Source organism: Pleurodeles waltl, chromosome 6 (genome assembly GCF_031143425.1).
Source record: "Pleurodeles waltl isolate 20211129_DDA chromosome 6, aPleWal1.hap1.20221129, whole genome shotgun sequence".
Taxonomy (NCBI): domain Eukaryota; kingdom Metazoa; phylum Chordata; class Amphibia; order Caudata; family Salamandridae; genus Pleurodeles; species Pleurodeles waltl.
The window spans coordinates 1,560,125,459-1,560,150,148 of NC_090445.1; the positions used below are offsets into that span (position 1 = coordinate 1,560,125,459).

The window sequence follows — 24,690 nt, forward strand, 5'->3', positions numbered from 1 at the left end:
TCGGCCACCAGTCAGGACAGCCCCTAAGGTGTCCTGAGCTGAGGTGACCCCTAGTTTGAGAAATCCTCCATCTTGAGTTTGGAGGCTTCTCCCAATAGGATTAGGGATGTGCCCCCCTCCCCACAGGGAGGAGGCACAAAGAGGGTGTAGCCACCCTCAAGGACAGTAACCATTGGCTAATGCCCTCCCAGACCTAAACGCACCCCTAAATTCAGTATTTAGGGGCTCCCCAGATCCCAGGAAATCAGATTCCTGCAACCGGAAGAAACAAGGACTGCTGACCTACAAGCCTACAGAGAAGGAGGAAGACAACTGCTTTGGCCCCAGCCCTACCGGCCTGTCTCCATCTTCGAAAACCTGCTCCAGCGACGCATCCGACAGGGACCAGCGACCTCTAAAGCCTCAGAGGACTGCCCTGGACTAAAGGACCAAGAAACTCCAGTGAACAGCAGCCCTGTTCAAAACCAGCTACTTCTTTGCAACAAAGAAGCAACTTTCAAAGACTGCACGTTTCCCGCCGGAAGCTCGAGATCCAGAGAACAAACACCTCAAGGAGGACTCCCCGGTGACTGCGAGCCCGTGAGTAACCAGAGACGACCCCCCTGAGCCCCCACTGCGATGCCTGCAGAGAGAATCCAGAGGCTGCCCCTGACCGCGACTACCTGTAACAAGGGACCTGACGCCTGGAACCAGCACTGCACCCGCATCCCCCAGGTCCTGAAGGAACTGAACCTCAGCGCAGAAGTGACCCCCAGGCGACCCTCTGCCTTGCCCAGGTGGTGGCTGTCCTGAGAAGCCCCCCCCCCCTGTGCCTGCCTGCACTGCTAGAGTGACCCTCGGGTCCCTCCATTGTTTTCTACCTGAAACCCGACACCTGCTTTGCACACTGCACCAGGCCGCCCCTGTGCCGCTGAGGGTATGTTTTGTGTACCTACTTGTGTCCCCCCCAGTGCTCTACAAAACCCCCCTGGTCTGCACCCCCGAGGACGCAGGTACTTACCTGCTGGCAGGCTGGAACCGGAGCACCCCTGTTCTCCATAGGCGCCTATGTGTTTTGGGTACCTCTTTGACCTCTGCACCTGACCGGCCCTGAGCTGCTGGTGTGGTAACTTTGGGGTTGCCTTGAACCCCCAACGGTGGGCTGCCTATGCCCCAGAACTGAGACTTGTAAGTGTTTTACTTACCTCCTAATCTAACCTTTACTTACCTCCCCCAGGAACTGTTGATTTTTGCACTGTGTCCACTTTGAAAATAGCTGATTGCCATTTTTACAAAGACTTTATATGATATTGCTTTTATTCAAAGTTCCTAAAGTATCTAAGTGAAGTACCTTACATTTAAAGTGTTTACTGTAAATCTTGAACCTGTGGTTCTTAAAATAAACTAAGAAAATATATTTTCTAACATAAAAACCTATTGGTGTGGAGTAAGTCTTTGAGTGTGTGTTCCTCATTTATTGCCTGTGTGTGTACAACAAATGCTTAACACTACCCTCTGATGAGTCTAAAGCTCGACCACACTACCACAAAATTGAGCATTGGAATTATCTAATTTTGCCACTATCTTACCTCTAAGGGGAATCCTTGGACTCTGTGCACACTATTTCTTACTATGAAATAGTATATACATAGCCAACTTCCTACAATACCATACTCTTCATGCTCAATCCAGAGCCACAAGAATGACTTGGGCACAGTCGTTCTTGATCTTCTTGAGAACTCTGGGCAGAAGTGGTAGTGGCAGAAAGGCATAAAGGAGGCTTGATTCCACTTGAGACGAAAAGCGCTGCCAAGCGTGTGCCACCTTGGACACTCCAACATGCAAAACAGCTGAAACTGCACGTTCTCTGCAGAAGAGAGCAGATCTGACCAAGGCTCTCCCCACTGCTGAAAGAGACCTTGCACCACTTCCGGATGGAGACTCCATTCATGATCGACCAGGCATGGACGGCTGAGTTCGTCCGCTCTATCGTTCAGAGAGCCTTACAGATGTTGAACCACCAGGGATATGCTCTGATGTTCCAGCCATGATCAGAGGCGCAGAGCCACCTGACAAAGGGTCCCCGACCCCACACCTCCCTGCTTGTTGCAGTACCACATGGTGGTGGTGTTGTCCATGAACACCTGCACAACTTTCCCTTTGAGAGAAATGCTTTCAATGTCAGTCTGATCGCCCTGAGCGATCAAATGTTGATGTGGACCTCGTACGCCGATGGAGAACAGGTGCCTCTGATCTTCACCTCTCCCATGAGGCCGCCCCAGCCCAGGAGTGACGCATCTGTCTCTACTGTCAGATCTGGTTAGGGAAGGGAGAGGGATCTGCCTCAGACCTAATCGCGGTTCGAAAGCCACCACTGCAGATCTTGTGCAATCCCCTCCGAGATCTGGATCATGTCAGAGAGATTCCCCTGATGCTGCGGCCACTGAAACTTCAGGTCCCACTGCAGAGCTCGCATTTGCCATCTGGCGTGAGTCACTAGCAGGATGCAGGAGGCCATGAAACCCAGCAGCCTCAGAGTCATTCTCACCGAAATCCAGGCTGGAGGCTGAAACACCTGTATCATAGTCTGAATATCCTGGTCCCGCTGATCGGGAGGGGAGGCCCGATTCTGCACTCTGTGCAGAACAGCTCTGATTAAAGTGGGCGCGTGAGAGAGAGTGAGGTGTTACTTTGGCACCTTTATAGTGACCTTCAACGAATGCAGGAGGCCCGCTGTGGTCTGGAGGTGGGAGACGACAACCTGGGGCGAACCCACCTTAAACAGCCAGTAGTCAAGGTAGGCTAAGACTGAAACCCCTAACCTGTGTACTTGACCTACAACCACTGCCATCACTGATGAATACCCGAGGGGCGCTGGTAAGGCCAAAGGGGAGCACAGTAAATTGAAAATGCTTATGAACTACCATGAACCGCAAATAATGTCTGTGGGCAGGCAGGACAGGAATATAAGCGTCCTCCAAGTCCAACGCTACCATCCAGTCTCCAGAGTAGATAGGACTGGAGCCAGAGTGAGTGTTTTGAACTTCTTCCTGAGGAAGAGATTGAGGGACCAGAAGTCTAGCATAGGGGGGGAGGCCTTTGTCCTTTTTGGGCACCAGAAAGTAGCGGGAATAGAAACCACGACCTACTCGGCCAAGAGAGCCATAACCTCCTCATAGAGAAGTGCCAAGTGATCCTCCGTCATGCGATCGTAGGATGGAGGGGTAGTTTCAATGGGGAGGGAAACGCCCCTTCAAACTATTTGCAAAACCTACCTGTTTGACGTGATGGTATTCCATCAGGGCAGGTGAGGGCGAATCTTGCGGCGGACTGGTCCCTGGTAAAGAAGCGTTAGATCAGGAAGGCTTGGAGGCTGCAGCAGAGAGAGTGCGGGTGGACGGGCTAGATCGTTGGCTCACACATACACGTGGAAGCTGGATCCCACATCCTCGGCCACGCATAGGCTGTGCAACATGAGCACCAGGGTGGCTGGCAGGGGACGGATGTGGCTGGGTGCCCCTTCTGTAGCCACGAAAGGGGTCAAAAGCAGACTGAAGGGGGCAAGGGACAGCCGTGAGGCCAAGGGACAGAGCAATAGCCAGAGATGTCTTAAAGCACTCGAGTGCCGAGTCAGCTTTGTCCTCGAAGAGATGCATGCCATTAAAGAGCATGTCCATCGGAGTAGATTGGACAACCCCTGAAAAGCCAGATGTATGTAACCAGGTATGGCAGCTCATATTCACCGTTGACGCAACCGATCTGCCTAGAGACTCGGTAAAATCCAGCCCACATCTGATGGTGAACTTCAGCGTGCCTCTCCCATCAGCAACAGCTTGGGAGAGAATGGCCCAGGACTCCTCCGGGACCTGTGGCAGCACTTGCGCAACCGTGTCCCATAATGTATGGGTGTAACAACCCAAAAGGCATGTGGTGTTCACGGACGGCAATACCGGGCTGGAGGAAGAAAACAACGTATTACCAAGATGGTCCAGCCTCTTTGATATCCTGTTCAGGGGAGCAGAAGGGAATGCGCCATGGGAGGTTGGGGCTTGGATGACCAAGCTCTTGGGGGTAGGGTGCTGGGTCAGGAAAGCTGGGTTGTTTGGCGCAGGCCTATGGCCGCGGGTGATTGGCCCATTAACAGGTGCCCCTGTGTTCGACCATGTTCTCAGCAGAGCAAAAGTGGTTCGGATGTGGAGGCCCTGGCTGAGGCACCTCTGTCAGGAAGTCAGTCCCAACAGCTACCGAAGGCAGCTTGAGGCCCAAGATCTCGGCTGCTCTTCTCACCACCATGGAGTAGGAAGCTCCCTCCTCCATTGGCCCGGTAGGGGGAGAAAGCCTACCAGCGTCAGGTGAGGTATTCAACCTGCTGGCTTTGCCCAGGTCCTGAGCCCAGTCCATAGGATCTTCCAGCTGGTATTCTAAAGGGTCCAGCCACCCCTCCATACCTTTGCTGAATTCAGACCCATACAAATAAATACCTCATTCCAATCCAGGAATCAAAGGCCCTGTCGTAGACTGAAGCAGCACTGAGTGACATTGTTCCGGCTTCATGTCGGCGGTAAGTATAGGGTCGATGCCACCCACTGGCCCAGGCGACATCGGGAGTGTCGATGCCTGACCCGATGTCAGGGAAGGTTGAGGTATGATTAATGCTGGTTCAGATCCAGGAGCGGATCCTTAGGGGCCCCTCGGAGCGGAGGCTGAAGCCGCCGGCACGGAATCTGAAGAAGCCCCTGCCAATCCAGTGGGACCCAAGGGCCCTCCAACAAGGTTGGCTTGCCCAAAAATGAGGCGCATGGTCTCGAAAATCTCTGAGCTGGGCAGGGGTGGCTACAGGTCCCGGAAAGTCATGGACATGCAGAGCCAACCCAGAAGTAGGCTCCGAAGACAGAGGCCTAGAGTGAGGACGATGCTTATCCCGTGTTGCGTCACCAGACCGACAGGATAAAGTCGAAGAGTGCTTGTGCTTCTTCAACTTTTTCTTCTTACCTGAATGTCACTAAGATGTGGAATGGGATGAAGAGGAGTGGTGGCTCTGCAAGCAGTCTTGGGACGTTCCTCTCGACTGGGAGCGAGGCAGAGCCGGATGCCGGGCCGGGAGCAGCTTTAGGGACCACTCCCTCAAAGCCTTCGGGTTCATGGCCCAGCAGTAGGAGCATTACTTTGGGTCATGGTTGCGCTCCCAGCACCACAAACAGACCAGGTGCAGATCTACCACCGACATCATGAGGTGGAAGGAGTCGCAGTGCTTGAAACCAGTCTTTTTGGACATCCTCGACACACCAGAAAAGTCTAAAAAACGTTGACAAAAAGTTGAAGTCAGTCAAAAAGCGACTGAGGGTACCTCTTCCCTGGATCTGCACGTAGGTTGATGCGGAAAGAAAAGAATTGACGTCAGAGCGCCGGGATGGCGCTTATGTATGATCCCAGTTGTCATACCCGGCGACCACAATGCTAACTTCGGACGGTGAGTTGACCAACACCACCTGATGGCATGTAAGGGTACTGCTCGAAGAAAAATCTCCAGATCCGGACTAACACCTGGGGGAAATTCTATGGTAAGGTAAGGAATCTGCCACTAGAAGTCTCTATCAGATTGGTCTTTTAGTGTATCTATTATTAGAAAAAATACACAGTTCATTATTTATAACTATCAATGAAGATCCCATGATGGAGAGTGTAAGCTAGCATCTCCTTAGAATGTTTGTGTAAAGTTAGGCTTGGGCGTCAGGCCAGCAAGTACGGGTCAGATGGGGTTAAAAGGGCTAACAGGAGGGCAGCGGCAAAAGAATGGAGGGCTACGAGTGACTGAAAACCAGTGCCCGAGAGTATATCTTGATACACTGTTCAGGTAAACATCGGGTAGGTTAGAGTCCCTGGGATGCAGGAAAATGTCTCATCCTCCTGCTACACAATGTCTAAAGCTAAATGCTGGTGTTATGGGGCTCCTTTTTACCCAGAAAGCAAGCACTTAGGAAAGGCAGATACATCATAGGTTCAGGGTGAAGCAGTCCACAAAGTAGTAAAAGGATTGTCTCTATCACTCAGCTAGTCTGTGGACTGGACTAAGCTTCCAATGCTCAATATTTTACCCTGAGGTGCCCAAGTGGATGCCTCCATGATGACAATATATAAAGGATGCTAGAATTGTGATTACTGTTGCTGGTGGGCTGCTTCATATCGCTTTTGGGGCACAGTAGAAGAGGGGAAAAAAGGGAAGATGGGCTTGGAATGAAGCTCTAAGCACATTTGTTAAACTTCATCAAAACACTACTGGGAGGAGAAGAGGAACGTGTTATTTCCTCACTTAGTTGATCTCATAGTATCCACCTGGGAGAATGAAGACTGACTTGGCCTAGCATAAAAGGTAAGTTGTTAGGGACAGGTTTTACACAGATGTCTGATCTATTAGCTTTAACAGATGAGGCATGGGGAGAGAAGAAAGATGGAGCTTCTGTCTGTGTGCCTCTACCTCCAATAGCATAAAGTCACCCGAGTGAAGGCGTGGTCCCTCAGACAGGTGGAGGAAGTAGGCCTAGAATATGTCCTGAATGGCAATGCGTCATATGATGAGGGTATATTTGCGAAAAGGTGAATGGCTTTATTCTGTCCTCTCTCAGAAACAAAGTAGCTTTTTGCTAAATTACTGCTAAGTCTGCTCAGGTGCAGATTGTGGTGGTGCTCTAACTCCTTGAAGGCCAGGATTGATTTGGGTTTTCGCATCCGGATCATATGTTTGGCTGAGCAGGCCTCTTTCTCTGGAACAACACCGCACAGTGACCATCTAACATGCCGCACAGATGGGGAATGACATGAAAGACAGTGGACCATGCTGCAGGTGGAAGTACTCAATTTATTCTTGTGTGATCACCTGTTCCCCCTTTTTTCCTGATGCAAGTGTTGTATTGGCTTGCTTTTCATCCTGAAAAAAAACTTTGTGTGTTCTGCAATAACAAGACCTGTAGGGACAGATTTACAAGGCCCCAGGGCCACCGGAGCGTGAATTTTTGCGACGCTGCGGTGGCACTAACCACTTCTCCATATTGACAAGGAGGTGTAACGCCACTTTTTGTGGTTTTATGCCTCCTTGTAAATATGGTTCCCTCCAATGCAGTTTTCTTTGTTAGAGGGTCACGCAATGGGTGTTGCTGTGGGTGTTCCACCACAACACCCATTGCTTTTGACGCTGCCCCAGATTTACAAGAATTCGTAAATCTGAGGCAGCGCCAAAATCTAATACCACCACAGGGGTGGGGTTAGCATTCTGCAGCACACGTGTGTCAGTTTCTTGTAAACCTGGCCCTCAGTGTGGTTGTGCACTCCAGTATTGAGCATGCAGTGATCCAGGCTTTGATCTATCCCTTCCAGGTGTTATCAAATGGCATCAAAGAACCATGTTCCAGATCCAAGAAAGATAGAACTCTTGTTTCAGCAGCCAGTGAGGCCCATAGTTTAAACAGTCCCAGAGGCACACATCCAGCAGCTGGAGCATGAGCCTTAGATCTGGTCTCACAAGGCAAACATCCAACAGTTGTAGACGAAAACATCTGATAACTTGATCATTGGAATTAACCCAACCTCAGAGAGCACACATGAGATCTATGGAAAAAAAACATAAGACATTTATATACGCATCCCATGAAATAATCACAAACAGCCCCCTGCAATTGGGCATCTTGTGTATCAGTGTAAATCAGACACCTTTTAAATTGCAGCAGGTGAAGCTACATGTCGGGCAGGAACAGAGTCAATCCCTTGTAAATTTAAATCACATTCACCTGTCTGGTGGCATCCGAACTAATGTTTTGGGAATTCAGACTTGCTTGCAGGAGAGTAGCTAAAGTAATCTGTTAAGGACTCAGACACCCTGGCATAAGGAGAGCTGGGGCATATCCCTAAAGGTATACCTACGTCACACCACTTGGAACCTAAGAGAACTTCTCAGGCATCTCTTGAACAAGGGAAAGTAAAATACCCTTCTCTCCCACCCCCCCCCCCCCCCCCCCCCCCCCCCCCGTCACCACCACCACACCCGACGGGCTGTGCTCTTTAGCCTGGGACATACAGTTCTTAGAAACGAATCCAGATACAGGCCACAGAATGCAGGCTAGACAAATGATCCATTTATCATTTTTAAAGTCTACCTTTTTAAAAGCTCATAAGAAAGCTAAATATTGTGACTGATTTATATTCTACTATACTTGTGCAGCAGCTTTACAGACTGACGGGATTCCTAAGATTTTTGCTTTGTTCATTAAATCATATTTTTGGGGTTGGGGTGAGGTAAGCGAGAAACTTTCCAAAGGGTCCCTCAGAGCACAAGCATAGCAAATGTCTAAGATATTTTAAGGAATTTCGAGTAGAAAGGTAGATCTGACCATGTCAGGATGAACTGTCGCAGTCTATCTGCGAACATCCCCTTCCAATGTTTTCCAGCTGATGAGGTACCTCATGGATACCTTTTTTGGACAGGTAGCTGAAACATACCCGAAGAAATGACTGCACTGACACAGACTAGATGCTTCAACTCTGGCTCACCGATACTGCTGGAATGTGGGGAGCCAATCAGTGCTTACATGAACGTTACATGTCAAAATCCAGCCTGCGTTGCCAGATGCAGGTAAAGGTGCTGATAAAGAAGAAGTATGAGGTTCGTGTCTGGTGGAATATGAATGCAACTCACACTGAGGTACCTTCCAGAAGCCCCAATACTCCAGCCAAACCGTTATGTATGCGTGCTTCTCCACGGCACCGGCTCCCGCCAATCACCCATTGCTAAATTGGTCTCCTGTGTTGACCCGGGCCGAGCTGAGAATCAATTTTCTGCTGGGAGAGACATGAATGAAAGAACAGCTGAGGTTCGTTTTAGTGTTTGGTGGGTGTATGCCTGCATGTGAGAATCCAAAGGGTGGTTTCCAAGGCTGTCGAACGAGGGACAGTGAACATCATTAATAAAGTGCAGGATCCTTACAGTACAGACTGGTGCAGCATTTGAGGTTTAATGAAAAACAAACATCGAGAGTTATACGTGTAGTTCAGTTCATTTAATCTTTTACTTTACATTTAAAATAAAATAAAAAATAGCTTATACATAAAAAATACTATTGGTGTACACAAAGGTTTCATACTAAGAAATCTTCGAGGTACGCTCCAGGACACACATCTCTCCTTATAACGGGAAATGTGAAGTACAGCAAGGATTCCTGGTGCTGCTCTCTGTACAGTGTTCAGACACACGCTCCCTGGCCCCAAGTGCTTTCCCTCCCTCCCTTTCATCCGTTTAAAAAAAATAATACTTTTCCTATGCAGATGCCCCACTCAGTCCGCACAGAGTCTGAACACACAGGGCCGGTCTAGCGGTCATGGTGGGCCACGTGGATATTCTGAAAGTGAAAGTAGTAGCCAAGCAAGTCCCTCAGTGTGGGGTGGTCAACAGTGCTTAGGAGAGCGCTCAGTGCATACGAGCTCTGCCCACAGTTAGCCAGACAGACGTGCCCTCCCCAGCATGTGCTCCTGGGCACGCACGCACGCACGCACACCGTCCCGTACGTCCTCCGAGGCAGCGCGCTACGACCGTCTATTCATGCCCTCCTGGGCTGGGCGAGAAGATGACGCTGAAGTCATTGCCTGATGCGGAGAAGCTGTGCTCGCCCTTGCTGTCTGCCTCCGTCCAGAGAGTGAGGAAGCAGCCTCTGTGAGGCGGTGCCGACCCATACTACTCAGTAGGAGAATTCAGCTCCTCAAACATGTCCTCGATCACTTGCCAGAGGCAGTTCTCAAGCGGGAACTCATTGTCCACCAGATTGACCAGGTAATAGTTGTCGTGAATGTACTGGATGATCATGCGGGATGGCGACTCCTCCTCGTACAGCTTCGCCCACTGCTCCGTCCACAGTGCGAAAGCTTCATCCTGGAGGGAGGAGATAGGCAACAGAAATGGTCAAAGTCTACAGCGAGAGAGGATCACCAACAGCAGTGGGAGGGTGAACATGAACAGGTAGAGGATCACAGCCATAATGGAGAAGGTGCAGCAAAACAGGAAGAGGGTCACAATCCACAAGGAACACGTGCAGGGTCCCAGAGAGAGGGCAACATTAACAAAGAGAGAGTGTACAAGTAAATAGAGTGGGTCAAAACCTTCGGGTGGAAGTTACAGAAGACCTGGGGTGAGTCACAACTTGCAGGGAGAGGGTACAACAACCCAGTAAGAAGGTCATAGCTAGTAGTGAGAGTGTCAAGACAATAGAGAAGGTGCAGGAGAATAGACGTGCGTCCCAATAAGCAGGGTGTGAGTGCAAGAACCGAGAGAGACAGCCACAACTAGCAGTCAGAGAGTGCCTGCAGGAAGAAGGTGCAGGAGAATAGGGAGAACATCATAAACAGCACGGAGAAGGTGCAGAAACCCTGAGAGGGTGCCTCATCTTGAAGAAGATGCTTTAGGGAAAAATAGAGTGTCACACACAGCAGGGAGAGTTTTACTTGCAGGAAGAAGGTACAGGAGAGCAGCAGGAGGGTCTCGTCCTGCAGAGAAAAGATATAGGAGAAGAGGGGGAAGGTAACAGCCAGGAGACTGAAGGTACAGGCGAAAAGGGAGGGTGCCACAACATGCAGGAATAGGGTGCAAAGCACATAAAGGACACTGTGTGGAAGGACAGTGTACAGGAGGGGAGACAGTGTCACAGAAAGCATGCTGAAGAAACCAGATACAGTAACAATCTATGGAGGGCACAAGAAAATTGGGAGAGGGTGACAATCTGCAGGAAGAAGGGTCAGAAGAACAGGGAGAATTACTGCATGTTGGAAGAGGATGCAGAACATGAGGAAAGAAGTAGGAGGGTAACAAAGAGGCACATCATAAATGAGTACCAAGGGAAAAAGAGGAAGCAGGGTCTAAGATGGAGAAATATGGAAGATGAAAAAGATGCAAGTATGCCAGGCAAGGTATGAAAAATACACAGTTCTGTGGAGGGAGGGAGACGCGATGAGAGTGTAGGACATGTGCGAGCAGACAGTGCAGAGGAAGAAAGGGTGGATGAGAGGTGGTGGAGAGGGAGGGAGAAGCGATGGGAGTGTAGGACATGTGTGAGCAGACAGTGCAGAGGAAGAAAGGGTGGATGAGAGGTGGTGGAGAGGGAGGGAGAAGAGATGAGTGTAGGACATGTGTGAGCAGACAGTGCAGAGGAAGAAAGGGTGATGAGGAGGTGGAGAGGGAGGGAGAAGAGATAAGTGTAGGACATGTGCGAGCAGACAGTGCGGAGGAAGAAAGGGTGGATGAGAGGTGGTGGAGAGGGAGGGAGAAGCGATGGGAGTGTAAGACATGTGCGAGCAGACAGTGCAGAGAAAGAAAGGGTGGATGAAGGATGGATGAGAGGTGGTAGAGAGGGAGAAGCGATGGGAGTTTAGGACATGGGCGAGCAGACAGTGCGGAGGAAGAAAGGGTGGATGAGAGGTGGTGGAGAGGGAGGGAGACGCAATGAGAGTGTAGGACATGTGCAAGCAGACAGTGCGGAGGAAGAAAGGGTGGATGAGAGGTGGTGGAGACGGGAGCACAGGTCCAGTGTTAGTTGCAGGCAGCAGAGAAACAGCATGAGAACTAGGGAGAAAAGACCAGGGCCCTCATCAACAATTTTTGCAGAGCACGGTGGGATATTTAGCTCACATGGAAAATACCATTTTGTTTATCAAATGTGATAAATACCTCTTATTTCAAATGTTCAAACAAGAATGAGGGATAACATGCAGAATCGTTTTTTAACGCACCGACTTGTACATGGTTTGCATTTGTTCTGGCCCTTTTACCCCCATAATTTAGAGAAAGTTTGTTCTGCTAGAATCTACCAGGGTAAAACTCAAACGGTGTGATAATTATAACACAATTCAGAACTCTGATGTCTAGGCAAAATACTGTTTGTGCAGAGATTGGAATTTAGCACTTGGCCTGTAATAAGGGCCCAAGAGGGAGATGGAGGCAGAATGTGCACCAGCGTATTTTTAAGGCACTGGGAGTCCTATGTGGCCGAGAGCAACTGAGAAGGCAGAGAAAGAACGCATAAAAACATGTAGAAGTTTATGTTACAAAAAGGCTAACCATTTTCATTACTCTGGATACAATTCAACTAGCTTCTGACACTGCAATTCACAAAAGCCAAGGTACTATTGGACAATATATATGGGAGCAGTGTAGCTTAAAGAATCTTCTCCACTCGCAGTCGCAGGAGGGCAAGAAGAACTGCAGAGCAGGAGGCATCTATGCCCCTTTAGTCCCAGAAGCTCCAGAGACGGATGCACAGCTGAACAACTGCTCTACCACGAGAGCCCTGTAATACTCTAGAAGAATCGCCCCACTGGAGAACCTTACTTCTCTGATTCCCAGGGTCCTAGAGGAGTATCTCAGCTGGAGCATCTTACCTTGCAGGTTCTCAGGAGCTCTAGCTGAATAGGCCAGCTAGATTATTCCCTTACATATGGGGTTCTATGCAGCTCTGGTCTAGAAGAGATGTACCGCAGGAGAAGCTTACCTCACAGTTCTCAGAAGCTTTACAAGTGTGGGCCAGCTGTATCTACTTCCTAGAAGGTAGGTGTTGGGAGATCTAGAAGAGACGGAGTAGCACCTCTGGAGAGCCTTACCTCACAGGTTCCCATGAGCAGCCGAGGAGCAACTTGGATGGATCATCCCCTTACCTGAGGTGGGAGCTCAAGAAAAGCTGGATGGTCTCCTTACTCACGGGTTCCCAGGAACACAAGGAGAGTGGCAAATCTGTAAGGCCTTCACAACCTACCGGTTATTCAGAACTATGGAGGCGCTCAACTGGATGATTTATCTCCCTCTCAAGTCCTGAGATCTTTTGAAGAGCTACACAGTTTAAGCCTCTCCTACCAGGCTGGGATTTCCTGTAAAGGTGCTGTATATCTCACTACCTTACAGGTTTCTGGGTGAAGCCCAGCTGATAGCTTTTCATTCCTTACATGTCTTGGGATTGTTTGCAGAGCTCCCCAGCTTCAAGGTCACCTACTCCATAGTTCCTTGGAGCGACAGAAGAGATGGATAGGTCACAGGTTTTATGGAGGCCAAGAAGTGTTGCGCCACTAGAGTATGTAACCACACAGCTCACCTCCTTACAGAGGAGTTGCACAGCTGGAGAATCTTACCATGGTGACTGACAGGAGCATAAAGGAGACATAGCTACATGATCTCCCCAACTCACAGGCCCAGAGAGCCCTTCAAGAGCTGGGCAGCCTGATGTTCTCCTAACCTCACAGTTGCCTGGGAGACCTGGAGTAGCCAACCTACATGATCCTTCTTCACAAAGGTCTTGGTATTGCTTAAAAGTGTTCGGTGTCCTACTTTACAGACTATGGGAGCTCTACAGTAGCTCAGGTGCATGGTTTTCCTATCTCACAGTTCCTAAAGTTAGGTGTCCCACCAGAAAGGTTCAGGGTGCTCTAAAGTGGCCCAGCTGCATGATCTTCTTACATCAAAAGTCATGGGATTTCTTAAAGCTGTTAAATCGTCCACCTCACGCTTCCTGAGAGCACTAGAGTAGTCATTTGCTTGATCTTCCTACATCACAGGTCTTGAGAGTTCAGGAGCAGCACAGTTTGATGATCTGCTTACCTTCCAATACATGAAGCTGACAGGATCCACCACTGTGGGCTGGATGATCTCACGGCCAGGGAAAATGCCCCAGGTTACGGCATTGGGCTGTAGCTCAGCTGCATTGGTGATGTTCTTTCCCTGAAGGTGAGATAAGTGTCATTATTAAAGAAATACTGAAGGTGCACAATTCAAAGCAAACATACTAGTTTGCTGAGGCAGCAAACCTTTCACTGGTTCATTACAAGCCATGGGTGGCAAACACAAACCTTACAATGAAGCAGCAGTACATACAAAGTGCCACAAAGTGCAGCTTTGTCAAAAGAAGGCCCAAACTTATGGACCCTCCCAATACACTGCAATGCCATGCAAAGCATAGGTTGCCATATCTTCATACCTGCACATTGACAATGTGGTAATTCACACGTGGCTCATACTTCTTCAACACTTTGAGCAGGGCTGATACATTCTCACTGGATGTGAAGAATTCTAGATACGCCTAGGGGAAAGTGGAGGGGAGAAACAAGATATTAAGAAGTCACTTCTTCCGGGACACAAAGCGGACAAATGCGGGAAGATAAGAGAATGAAGGGGCACAAAAATGGGGTCACGGGTAGAAGATGGTCACGTGCTAGAAAGTGCAAGAAGACTCAAGTGTAGAAATGAATGTCAGCAGAGGGTTGGGACACAGAAAAGAACAAAGGCCCATGATGAACACTGAATGAGATATACGCCTATAGCACAGAGCTGGTAGGAAGGACGCAGATGGGCCTAAGTGTCTGGAGACATGAAGGAAGAGGCAGTTACAAAGTATAAAAATGAGAATGAGAGACAGATAAAAGAGCACTGGGATAATAGGCTACATGATGAATTAAAAGTGGGACATCTTCAAATACCTTTTGAAAAACATAGCCGCCACTAGGCCCCCAGCCCACCACAGGGTCACTGGAAGGTCTGGCATTCATGTTGGGCTGGGAATTGATGGTTAGAATTCCCCTTCTGTTCACTTTCTGCAGCTCTTCTTTCATTAGATTTGTCTCTGGAGCTAGTGGATCATCGTTCCAAGGAAGACAAGTTACCTGAAGGGACATAAGAGTTATAGATAAAGATAGGAAGCTAGTTGTAAAAAAAAACCGATGCTACAAGACATGGCGGTGCAACTTTCAGATGGTTAGATGTAAAGGGGCAAGTGAGCAGGTTTGCTTGTGTGCGAGGAGGAAGGACAGTGAGTGCAGGTTCAACAGGGTAAAATGCTGGCCCAACACATTAAAACGAAGCACGACCGCTCTGGAAGGATGGAACAAGACGGCAAAGCAGCCTGGGGAAAATAGGGCAAAGCAATGTGGAAACAAATGGACAGGGCCACACAAACACAAAACAGCCACATGGCAGAGGGCCCACTAGAACACACTGGACACACCCTGCAGCACCAGCTAACTTCCTACATGCGGGCAGGCCTGCATTCCTGGATACCATTGTGGACAAGCTCTGTTTCATACTGACAAGGCTCCCAGGAAGTCCTTCTTATACTTCCACACCGGTCCTGCGGAGTTCCAGACTCTCCCTCTGTTTCAGAATGATGACCACATTTAATTTCTCTGTGAGTTCTGCCTCCCTCTGACATACACATAATTCCTGCATACACACTAGGACTGACCTTATGTCCGCCGTGGTTTGGTTCACCGGAAATGTAGCTTGTAAACACCTCATACACACTTTCTTCGCTCATCAACTCTTCACCCCACATCTTCAGGAGCTCTTCGCGAGGAGATTTGCTCTTTAGGTAGAACAGGTAATAATCTTTCAATTCTCCAAAGGCTGGTGAGGACGAGTTACCCCTGATAGACCAAAAAATATGGCAGCGTTAACACAATGCTCGGTATTAAGATACCTTAATAAACCTGTAAATTGTTATCTCTGATTGGGTATCAACATTTTGACATTTCCCACAAAATAAAGGAGGTTATGGAATAACAATGCCTCCTGTATGGGATGGAGGAAAATCTAGACGTGTTTACGTAGAGGCTTTTGGATCGATATGAGTAAATGGTGAGAACGGTTTAATGGTGCTCCTGGTATGTCATGTTTTGCTTGAAATTGTAACTACGGTGCAATTTGTCCACTAAACTTCCCTAAGCTGCGATATAAGCAAAGGCCACCTACTAGTTCCAGGGCCATTTATATGGCCCTGGTGCTAGCAACAATACAGGCCAGATGTCGACAAGCACTGTAGTGGCTATAGACTGATATTTGTCAAATACAGCCTTTTGGAACTTAACACTAAAATCGTTAACAGACACCCGAGACGCATTTATTTTAGTGTTTCCGAAGCCTTTATATTTGTGCCTTCCTGAGTCTACGGTAATGTAAACATAAGTAGACACAAAATGAAGAGAATGAGTGCAACGAGTGGAAGCAGGTGGCAAGAATAATTTTGCAGGTAACCTGGCAGCATTAAATACAAGTCGAAGAGGCGTTTTCACTAAAGCACACTCTTCAAGTCATTGATTTTTTTTTTTTATGTGTTTTTATTTTTTGAACTAAGCAGCTCACAGTAGTGCCCAATACGCACCCATAACATTACAGACTCAAAGGGAGTTAACCACAGTGTCATTACAGAGACAACCAACGAGCTGTTATAAACATATGTATGTTCATCTTCTCTCCAGTTTTATGTGGCTTTAGGTAGTATCTAAGTTAGTTGAGATCCAACTTCCTCCCCACTCCGTTGACCCCAGTGCATAGAAATGAGTCCACTGCCCCACATCTTGTAAAATGTATAGGGAAAACCCTTGCTTTTATACGTGACTTTCTTCGTAGCCATGTACACGTCCATCCCTGACCTCCATTCTTGTAGGGTTGGGCTCTCCAGCGCTCCCCCATCGTTTGAGTGTGTCCATGTTGGCCACTACCAAGCCTAGACCGCTGAATATAAGCTTGGCCTGTGGGGCATCCACATCATTGGGGAGTCCCAGGAGAATATACTGCGGATCAAGTGGGATGGTGACCTCCAGAATGCCACCGAGTTTCCTGTGCAACTGCAGCCCAGTATGCTTAAATAAGCGGGCAGCCCACAGTGTGTGCAGGAAGGTCCTGCTCACCCTGCTACACACCACACACACCGGAGAAGCTGCCCTTTCCATACCACCCATACCATGTACCTGTGCCAGTCATAGTAGACCCCATGCAGGATCTTGAACTGTATTCACCTCAGTCTAGACTTTATCGCTACTTCCCTTGGGTGCATCAATGTCGCCTCCCAATCTCTGTTTTCCATTTCTCCTATGTCCCTCTCCCACCTCTGTCTCAGCTTACCTAAGGTGTCTGGCAAATTATTGTTCAAGGTCTTGCATGTGAGGGAAATTGCCCCCTTCCCCAGTTCTTCCATGAGTATCCATCCTTCTAAGGGAGCATGATCGAGGCTCTCCTTCTTTGCCAGCCCCTCTGCCTGCCAAGCGTGTTACAATTAAGCATATTACCGGAATTGATTAGGGTTTCGTTGGTACTCCCACTGGAAGGAAGAAAAGGGCATGATGGTTCCATTTTCCAACAGGTCACCCAATTTGGTGATTCCAATGGTGTCCCATTCCCCAAAACCCCTGCAGTTTCCCAAGGTCGCTGAGCCACACTCCACCCATAGGGTGTTTAGTGATTTTATCTGTTAAGCCAATACATTTAGCAGCTTTTACCCTTGCTGCTAATGCCACTTGGGTTGCCGGCAGCAACTGTTGGGTCCTTTTCCCACCAAAGAGATAGTGCACTGCAATCCTGCCTGAAGCTTTGCCCTTTCAAACCTGAAGGTCGAGTGGTCCTGGGCATGGACGAAATTCATGAAGTTTTACTCTGCAGGATTACACCGAATTACATAAAAACTCTGCAAGATTATGCAGAGTTCCGTAAGCGGGCAGAATTAGGGTATGTTGCACTGCTTGTGCTAATTTTTAGAACCAGGAGCTTCTTCCGCGCTGTAAAATCAGTGCAAACAGTGACACGTGGCGCGCCAGAGGGTGCTGTTTCCTTCTGCTGCTTGAGTAGATTTTCTACTCAAGCAGCAGCATTCATTCTCACTGCGAACGCTCGCGACATGCTATGAACGCTGGCATTGAGAAATCTCACCGGGAGACATTCTAGTGCCAAAAATCACGCTAAGGGACGCAAATTCTTAAGTTGACGAGCTGCACGCAAGTAAAAACTCCACCAGGCGGTTGCAGAGTTTTGCTGGAACTCCAAGCGGAATGTGGAGTTGGGATAACTCTGCGAAATCCACCGGCACAGTGGAATTATTCGGCCACCCCTAGCAAAGATAAAGGTGTTTATATTTATTAAATGGTTGTCCAGTAATATGCCTAGATGTCTGGGAGGGTGATCCCCCATAATAGAGATTATGCTGTAGTGTCTTTAGTGCAATTCTGGGGTGTCCCTAGTTCCACAGAAGGGACCTCAATCCCCCCTCTATTTTGGTAAACACTTCTCGTGGGATACAGTAGTATGTGCTCTGGAAAACATACAGCAGCTTGGAAAGCGTGATCATTTTTAAGATGGTGGCCTGCCCCATGAAGGTGAGGGGTAGCCCACTCCATCACTCAATATCTTCCTGGAAGTTCAGTACCACCATCCCCAGGTTCCTATTCAGACAAAGCTCTCTATGTGGAGTCATATATATCACCAGGGATTTAAAACCCTCTGATGCCACTACTAGTCTTTGCGATCAGGTCCACCGGCTCATAGGGCTGATACAGCACTAGCTTCTCCCAGTTTATCTTGTAACCTGAATGTTTGCCGTATTCCTCGAAAATCAGGAAAACATCCGGATCGCCATTGCGGGTTCAGTAACATAGAGGATGATGTTGCCTGTGTATAGCGAACTTTTCTCCCTCTTCTCGCTTGCAACTGAAATTTTGAACAGCCTAACCCAGTTATGATCTTTCACAATACATGCCAAGGATACTAAGTAAGCACGAACAAGAGAATGGACGGGGGCAATCCTGTCGGGTCCACCTCTCAATTGGGAACACCATTCACCCATTCACTCTAACTGCAGCAGTTGGAACCCGATACAGCAATGCGACCCATTTCCTATCTTAAAGGCGGGACCAAAACTTTAACGCTCAAAAAAGGGCCATTCTACTGTGTCAAATGTCTTTTCCACATCCAGTGAGCGAAAGACATGAGGGGCTGGCCGGTCCTTTACGTCTGCCAGACAGTTGTGTTTGCGTCACAAGTTAAATCCTGTTGACCTGCCTACTGCAGCCTAAGCCAGATGGGTCTCTAAGTATCAAAGGTTCAATGACATGCAGAGGCCTCATGACAAGTATCATGGCTAATATTTTTTACTCTGTTGTTAAATAAGGAGATTGGGCGATATGACTCGCACCGCTCCCTAGGTTTACCTTCCATGGGTAACACTGTGATGGTGGCATGCCGGAGGTCTGGTGGCAGGGCCCCCTTATCTGTTGCTTCTCTAAACAGGTTTAACAAATGGGGCCCCAGGAGTCCAGCATAGCGCTTATAAAAGTCTGCCAGGATACAGTTGAGCCATGGGTTTTTATCCATCCTCAGCTTTGCAATGGCTGCTTGGACCTCACTCAAGTTCATGTCCCCCACAAGGGCCTCTCCAGCCTCCATGTCTGGTACAGAGGTGACAACGTTGCCCAAATACTGTGTGTTGCAAGTTGTGCTGTGTAGTGGTCGGACCTCATAGGACGACCCGTAGTAACGGGAAAAGTCCTCTGTTATGTGCTGGTCCATATTTCAGGACACCCCTGACTGTTCTATGATGCACCTCACCTACTGGGCCTCCACTTCCCAATTGCTAACCCATACTAACATTTTACCTGCTTTATCCCCGTGCGTATAGGCGATGCAATGTGGCCACCATGTTTCTTCACCCCCCCCCTTTTGTGTTAGGTCACGATACTCTGTTTCCAAGATCACAATCTGTCTCACAGCAAGGGGGTCTGAGGCCGACCTGGATTATTCTCCAAGTGTAGGAGCGGTTTCTTAAGTCCCTCAAGTTTCGCCACCTCTCCCCTTTTTTTACTGCATGATAATGTTTTGTGACCTAACTTGGAGGCCTGCCTTGTAGGCTTTCTACAGTACTATCTTTGATGTGACGGATCACTCATTTTCCGCAAAGTATAGCTCTGTGTCGATTAAGTCCCAATGCTACCTCCTGATCCCGTAAGTCCTAGGTACTCAGCTTCCACCCCAGCTCCCCCTCGTCCTCTCTGCTGACCCATCTTAACTAAACGGGGGGAATGGTCCAACAGCCCTCTTGCCATGTATTCTGCATGTTCACTGGTGCAGACCTCCCTAGCCAGAGCGAACACATAGAATAGCCTGGAAAAGAAGATGTGGGCTATGGAAAAGTATGCATAATGTCTGTCCTCCAGGTGTTTGAGTTGCCAAAGGTCAGATGAACCCATTACGGCAGCGAACTGAGAAAGAGGTGTGACCTGAGTGGTTGCAGCAAAGGTCACAGCTCGGTCATGGTCTGTAGCCATGACATTGTTAAAGTCCCCGCCCAAGATGTGTAAAGAGGAGTCAGGTTCTAGGAGTATGTCCGTGAGTTTATCATGAGTGGGTGCCTGTACTCTAGGTAATCGATACACACTTAGTAGGGTTATGTCTGTCCATCCCCACTGACCCTGTACCCTCACTAATCTACCATTGGGGTCTATCCATGTCACCCAGACTGGAGGGATTTTATATCAGTATGGCAACATCCCTGGATCCTGATATAGAGCCAGCCAGTGTAGTGTATGCCCCCACTTCCCAGGAAACAGCAATGTGTGCCCTCGAAGTGTGTCCCTTGGAGGAGGAACATGTCGGGCTGCAGTTGTCGTATGTACTCTGCTACTAGGCTTTGCTTGACGTTGCTACCTAAGCCATTAACATTTCATGTCAGAACTGTAACCCTGTATTGTCTAAGGGTTTGCACCTGAAATATTATGTTGCTCGAATGGATGCTCCCCCCCACTAATTTGACAGATGGGTTTCTGTATTGGCTTCTCCAGTCTGAAAACAGTGGTAACTGATAATGACAAACCTGCCCCCACCAACAACCTCCCACCCCATCCGCACCCTCCCCTACGAGTATAGAACCACCATGCTGAATTGAACTACTCACAGGAGGAGTATGAGAGGTCTGTAACCCACCATCACCCTTCAAATTCGACCCCTTTAAATAATTATTTCAACCTGAACCACTGGCCCCATGGGAACAGTTTTCTCATAGTGGAGTATGAAGTTCACACTCAGTTCCACTGGTAAGTTCTGGAGGGCATGGAAAGGCACTTGCATCACTGACTCCGTCATACGATGCCATCTCAGATGCGTTTCCCCCAAGATCTGATCCACCGTGTTGCTTGGATGTTACACTGGTTCCTGCTCTAAGGTAGCTATCGCTACTGTAATCGGGTGCAGTTTGGCAGAGCCAGTTGTCTGATCCTCCCCAAAGCAGTGAGAAGATGCGTCGGCCCCTTGGGACTTTTTCATTGCCCCTGTCTGCTCCCCGTCTTTGTCCGTGGAGGCTCCTGGCCCCGCAAGGTCTGCAGACCATGCGGCAGAGTCTCCTCACAGCCGAAAGCTGCAGAGTGACCCCCTCCTCTCGACTAACTGAATGTCCTTTGTCCGAGCTCCCTTCACACAGTGCGAGCATAGGCCAAGCCGCCTGCCATGACAACTGCGGGGGTTCCTCTAGCCATGCCAGGCCACGTGTGGAGAGTGAAAAAATATCGATATTCCCTTATAAAGGATCTTAAGCTTAACAGCAAATAGGAGCATGTACTGCAGATGAAGTGCCCGCAACTTAGTTTTTACAGAGTCAAAGGTGCCGCGTTTGTTTTGGACTTCCCGTATATAGTCTGGGAACACAAGGATTTTTGAACTGTCATGGTGGATCATTCCCCTCAGCCTGACTTCTCGTAGGATCATGTCCCAGTCTTGGAGATTCAGACATTTCGCAATGACAGGCCTCAGAGGGACTCCTGGGGGTGACCTCCCACCTAGTGTTCAGTGCACTACTTTTATGATGAATCAGGATGAGAACTTGTTTGGTGGGTGAGTCAGCTTCAACCAACAGTCCAGGAATGGCCTCATGTTTTTACCCTCAACCCCTCAGGGAACTTCATGAAGTGCAAGTTGTTGTGCCAGGCACAATTTTCTGCATCTTCCAACTTCCAGAACACATCGTTGGCAGTGGTCCGGATGCCGACCACCTCTCTCTGGAGCACTTGGACAGTGTCCTCCAGTTTGGAGAGCCTAGCTTCTGTTGCCATCAGCCTATCTGCCGAGTTTCGTATGTCCTGCCACAGACGTGACCCTTTGAGTACACCTCCCTTATTCTCCCCTCTAGGGCTTCCCAGAAAGAATGGATTGGCAAGAGCAGTGCCACACTGTCTGGCATAATTTGTGACTCCGCCTCCACTTGAGTGAAACCATCTTGGTGTAGCAGTCCATATTCCCCCGAGAGGCGCTTTAGGGTCTTTGTCCGTAGCCATCTCCCCGATCCAGGCACCACAGCGCAGGGATAGGAGGTGAGAGTCAGGCTCCAGCCAAGACAGGGAGGAGAGGGGGACGTCAGTCAGTCAAAGTACAATGCTTCTGGGGTGAGTGTACTTCCCCTACCTCAGTGTCACCGCTTATATCCGTCAGGCCACACCAATACCACTTCTCTGGGGATTCTCTACCAATCCTCGCTACCAGGCCACTAACTGGCCTGGATTGGCAGGGTGCCCAAGCGCTTCCCAGTGCACCTATGTGCCAACATTAGTAATCCTCAGCACCTGGCCTTTGCGCTTGTCTCTCCCAGCACAAAGCAGCCGCCTCACCGGCCTCGGCCCTCAGCTATGCGGGGGTCAGAGGGACAGGGACATTCTCCAGGCGCCAGGGCCTGCTCTCCTTCCTCGTAGGTCAGGCACTCAGGAAAAGCAGTTCACCAGCCAGTGCCGACAGCCTTTAAGGATCATCGCCACTAGAATGGGTGGTTGCATTGCTTCGTCTGAAAGGCGATGGAATTCAGCCTACCCAGGCCTCCCCACCAACCTCACGCTGGTCACAATTCCACCGCAGCAGCGTGGCCCCCGGCTCAGGAGGAGCTCATCTCCCTGAGGCCGCCATCCTGGGGGAAGCTGCAACTATTGCATCGGAAATGATAGCCTCATTGTACCTTCCTAGCCTGCCAGAGAGCCCGGACTGCCTGCAGAATGTACACAGCCTTTTTATTCTTACATCTGTAGGGCCGCTGCCCGTCAAGTACTGCTGTACCCTATCACCAGATGGAGCCACCCCTCTTGCAGGACCGCCGCAGTTAGGTAGCCGCATTACTTCATGGGGGACTGGGTGTGGGGGGGTGTTGGGGGGGTTTGGCAGGCCACTCGTCTTATCTTTGATATAATAAAAAGACAGATGGATGGTCTAGCTGCATCGGCTTTCCAAGGGCTCATCTCTCCCCTAGTAAAATTTTGCTGCAGCTACCTGCTATGTTAAAGCAGTAAACGACACAGACAGAAGGCATCAGACACTCCTGTACATAACAGGAAGATGTTAAGCCCATCTCACTTTATTTGCCATGGTGTAGAAATGGACTTGGAAGGTTAGAAGTTTACAAGAAACTGAACCCATGTTCGTCTTTAATTGACTGAAAACCAGCTGAGGAACACAGCACGTTTTTAACTCTTAACATGCTCAGTGGCCACTTTGAGCAATTGAGTTCTATTCGAAACTCCATTCAGTGCTGCCACACAAAGCCTTCTCCTTTATAAACAGAGCTTAATAGCAGAGCAGGATGAGAATATGGTCACTGTGGCTGACTGTTTCAGTGCAGATGCAAAGCAACTCCCCTGATTTGGTCCTGGTGATAATATATGTGTTTATAGTTCAAATCTCTTTATTAGCATTTGTAGCACATTTGTCAAAAGAGAAAAAGCAAACTTCAGGGCGACGTAGCGCCCTCGTCAGATTACACCACCCCCCAACTAACAAACTAGGAGCCTCCTACTCCCGGGTACACTAATTAACAATCACACCCTTAAGTGCCAGCACTAGATGCTACAGTTACATTCCGTTCCCCCTTTGTGAGCTACTGGGGTTTTCTAGGGCCAACAGGCTGAGGCATCTCAAATATTTGGGAGAAGTCAATTCCTGAAACTCCCCTGTAAGGAGCGACAGATATGGGCACCACAGCTCTTTAAATGAGTCTCCTTGAGCAGTGAGTACCAAAGTGAGTTTCTTCATTCCAAGTACATGCCATAATTTTTATAGCTATCCTAGATGTGTTGGGAGTGTGTCAATACCTCAGTGAGCTAAGTTAATGTTATTTGGGTATTGACCACTGATGTCTTGTCACACCGCTTTGCATCTGGATTAGCTGCCTATTGTCACTTTAGTGGTCACTGGTTATAGACTCCATTTTGTATTCAGCCTAGACTCCATTTTGTGTTCAGCTTAACTTCACCGCCACATTAAAGTATTTTTCAGAGCAAACATGTTAAGCAATGTGTTTTTCTGCTTCTACGTGTTTTCCTTCTCACTGAAGAGGTAGGACTGGTACACGATATGTAAGAGGTAAGCAGTCAGTACGATAAGCTCGCGTTTATCATAGGCAAGGGAACTGTTTGACTTTGGGAGGTGTGCCTTGGGAAGGTGGCCAGCTCCTGATGCATTCCTTTCAAGGTTTACCTAAACTAGCCAGCATTTTTTAGTATTTCCATCTGAGAGGGGGGGGGTCTTGTATAAGGCTCTTTCCATGGTTGTTTAAGCTACAAAAAGGTGGCCCTGCTCAGTAGCGATGAACTCCGAGATCTCGGTCAGGATTGGACGTCAAATGCCTGACATTTGTCCCGTGAGGGTGAGGATCTCTTTCTCACAGTTGAATAGGGTCACCTTCTTGCTGGCATGAGAAAGATGAAGCATCTGACAGGCCCTACGGTGATGATTTTTTATTAATTATTTGCTTTGCACTGCATATTAATATTTATCAATATAAGTGTTTGTATTCTTGCATGAATATATTTGCTGTTGATAGACTGAAGATTCGTCACGTTGTTGTTGCACATTTTGAAAGTACACTTTTTACTATTCAAACCTTCTTCACGAACCTTGCAAAAAGCTAT

At 48.7% G+C, this 24,690-nt stretch overlaps 1 protein-coding gene across 2 annotated transcripts in view; it reads right to left on the reverse strand.

Moving 5' to 3' along the window:
* Positions 1-9,011: 9,011 nt before the first annotated feature.
* Positions 9,012-24,690, reverse strand: part of MTHFR (methylenetetrahydrofolate reductase) — a 59,912-nt gene continuing 44,233 nt past the window's right edge. For both annotated transcript variants that reach the window (XM_069241254.1, XM_069241252.1), the window contains exons 8-12: positions 15,234-15,414; positions 14,473-14,655; positions 13,974-14,075; positions 13,598-13,717; positions 9,012-9,892 (exon numbers count right to left, since the gene is read on the reverse strand). In XM_069241254.1, coding sequence (XP_069097355.1) covers positions 9,698-9,892; positions 13,598-13,717; positions 13,974-14,075; positions 14,473-14,655; positions 15,234-15,414 — 781 coding nt within the window. In that variant the 3' untranslated portion in view covers positions 9,012-9,697. The remainder of the gene's footprint in view (positions 9,893-13,597; positions 13,718-13,973; positions 14,076-14,472; positions 14,656-15,233; positions 15,415-24,690) is intronic.